This window comes from Carcharhinus amblyrhynchos, chromosome 15, assembly GCF_965287045.1.
Source record: "Carcharhinus amblyrhynchos chromosome 15, sCarAmb.v2.hapA, whole genome shotgun sequence".
In the NCBI taxonomy this organism is placed as follows: Eukaryota; Metazoa; Chordata; class Chondrichthyes; order Carcharhiniformes; family Carcharhinidae; genus Carcharhinus; species Carcharhinus amblyrhynchos.
Window position 1 is genome coordinate 61,615,003 of NC_137338.1, and position 2,949 is coordinate 61,617,951.

The window sequence follows — 2,949 nt, forward strand, 5'->3', positions numbered from 1 at the left end:
TTTATGCACATCCTTCAGCTGGAAGAATGCTGAGTGCACTAGGACCCAACAGCATCTACATGACCCAAGATCAGTGCTGAGACCCAGATCCGTGCTGCAAATCAGATATTGGATTCCCTGCTGACCAATAACCTCCCACCACCACACACACTCACAGAACCACCCCCCCCCGCGACTCAAAAAACAAAATGGCTGCAATGAACCCCTGTAAGCAGCACAGAGCCACTGGACACTAGGAATTTACCTCTTCACTAACCCTTGCTGATGGAGCACCTGAATCAGACTTTTATGGAGCACGTCTGTTTCAGGCCGATTCCAGATTGGCGAACATGATGGTAATGGAGGAATTCCTGGTAAAGTTGGGTGTGCAGCCTGTTAAGTGGATTATAATGAATGCAAATACATTTAAATGGCCATCGTGCCCATTTTGGACACGGTCCCGAATGTGGCATTTTCAGGCCTTGGAACCAGCAGGCAGGCAGTCGCGGATCACGCTACTCACCTCAAGTCTGATTTTACCAAGTTTTTGCACCTGAAAACAGGTCCAACTCAATGGTAAAATCACCCTCAGAGTGTTGGGAGTATTAATGAGGGGATAGTGGGTGGCCAAGTATAGGGATTCAGGGAATTGGGTGGTCAGTTGGGTGATCAGTCTTTTGTTCAGTGGAATTAGTTGGAGATTTGTGGGCGTAACCAAAGGGTCAGGGGTAGTCTATGGTCAGGGGAAGTCAGGTAGGCGGTTGTCGGTCAAAGTGGTAGAATTGTTTTTAACCCTGCTCCTGAGTAACTATTCTGCCAAGTAAGCAGGTACCATCCGATATCTTGGACTTTTTAACTGAGTTTCAGACTGTTCCAAATATATGCCAATTTTTCACTGCAAGTCCCAATCTCTCAGGCAATTCCTACATTGTCACTGTGTGGGGCCCTCCAAAGAGCCCCCAGTGTAATGCATCTCTCTTCCAGAGAGTGAAAGATCTGGGTTATACTGACTTTGAAGCATTGCCAATGGTAGCGCTGGGAGGGATGATGATAACATTATCAGTACTTAAGTGACTGTAAAAGTGTTCAAAACATGTCACATTCACACCATTTAACCAAAGCAATGTGTAGTGTTAGTATTTGTCATCACTAAAATGTACGGTTTCCTTCTACAGAATCATCCCAGTGCCCAGATTTCCTCAAAGCAGAGAATGAATGACAAAAACATCCTGAAGAATGGTTCATGTGAGAATATTGGCAACTTTAAAATTAACACCTATGTGCCAACATATATCATTGTATTTATCTTTGGATTCCTTGAAAATTTATTCTGTTTATACGTGTTTCTGAAGTTATACAAGAAGAAAACTGTGTTCAGCATTGTCATGGTGAACTTGACAATTTCGGACCTGCTCTTTGTGTGCACTTTGCCCTGGCGCGTGTATTATTATTATTCAAAGCAAGTTTGGATTCTTTCAAATTACTGGTGCGTATTCCTGACTTATGCCCTGTACCTCAACATGTACTGCAGCATCTACTTTCTGACACTATTGAGCATATTGCGCTACTTTGCTATAGTGCATCCAGTTAAAGGTTTGAAGTACAAAAATGTCAAAAATGTGCAAATTATATGCATTGCAATATGGGTATCTGTTGGACTAACAGCCATTCCTTTTCTAGGAATTGGAAATAAGAAAAAACAATGCTTTGAACTAAGTGACAAGATTATGGATATAAAAATAGTACTTACTATGAATTCAGTTGCCCTGGTTTTGGGTTTCATTATTCCCTTCTTTATTTTCACTGTTTGTTACATACTTGTTGCTAAGAGCTTGCTAACTTCAAAGCCAAATCGTCACAAGTGGAATAACTCGAAGAAAAAAGCTATTGCCAGGATTATTGTTATACTGGTTATATTTATAACTGGGTTTCCTATTTATCACATCGTACGAACTATCTACCTTGCCGAAATTTTGCCCAAGAAAAATGTGTCCAACGTCAGCTGCACGATGCAGAAAGCTGCAGTGGCTACTCTGTGCCGTGCGGTGGTGAATCCCTGTTTGGACCCACTTTTATATTACTTTGCGGCTGAAACTTTCAGGGACAAAGTGAGAAGCACATTCAAAGGCTGTCCCACCCTGATGCAGCAAACCTGATCCCTTCCTGTAGTTTATTTTTCCTGTCCAATTCCTATCATTTCAGACTGATTAGAATGCAGGATTTCTCCTCTTGTTTAGAGTACAAAAGGGCAAAGATCATGTGTGACATTGTAATTTCTCTTCTCACACTAAATAATTTAATTTGACATACAGGCACACCAGTTGTCATCTGAAAGAAAAATAGTGGCTCCTCATATGACTTTTTCCATCAAGTACAATTCCAGACTGAAGGATTGATCAAGATCTCTATGTCTTTGCAGATTAAAAAGGTTCATGCCTTATACTGTCATTTTTTTTGTACTTTTTCATCAAACCCTCGCAGCCATGGGCTGCTCTATGGGTGGGATTTTACAGCCAACCTCAAGCGAGACCAGAAATTCCCATCCAAAGTCAATGGAAATTACACTGTTGGACCCTCACCCACACTGATTCCATGGTGGGCAAGGTGGTAGAGTTCTGGCCATTACAATAAGTTTACCTTCAAACCTGTAGTTTGAATCCTCCAGCCCCACATCCCTGTAACATATCTGTGTTCCTCTAATGCTAGCTTCTTCAGCATCCCGAATCACTCCACCATTATTGGCAGTGCCTTCAACTGCCTGAGCACAAAGTCTGCAATTTAATTTCTCTGCCTTGCTGCCTCTTTTACTCCTTTAAACCCCTCCTTAAAACCTAGCTATTTGACCAAGCTCTTGATCATCTGCTCAAAAATCAAGAATCATAGAATTTGCCCCTTAGATTGCACATTCTCCTCGTGTCTGCATGGGTTTCCTCTGGGTAGTCCACTTTCCTCCCACAGTCCAAAGATGTG

The 2,949-nt window shown here is 42.1% G+C and overlaps 1 protein-coding gene across 1 annotated transcript; it reads left to right on the plus strand.

The window, feature by feature from the left end:
• The first annotated feature begins 1,184 nt into the window (after nt 1–1,184).
• On the plus strand, nt 1,185–2,401 carry LOC145352996 (cysteinyl leukotriene receptor 2-like). The gene has a single exon (XM_080203309.1). The coding sequence runs from the start codon at nt 1,191–1,193 to the stop codon at nt 2,133–2,135; it is 945 nt and encodes a 314-aa protein (XP_080059435.1). The 5' UTR covers nt 1,185–1,190; the 3' UTR covers nt 2,136–2,401.
• Nucleotides 2,402–2,949: the final 548 nt, after the last annotated feature.

What these genes read in the sequence shown, in the direction of transcription:
- LOC145352996 (XM_080203309.1), top strand. Translation starts at nt 1,191, where the DNA reads ATGAATGACAAAAACATCCTGAAGAATGGTTCATGTGAGAATATTGGC.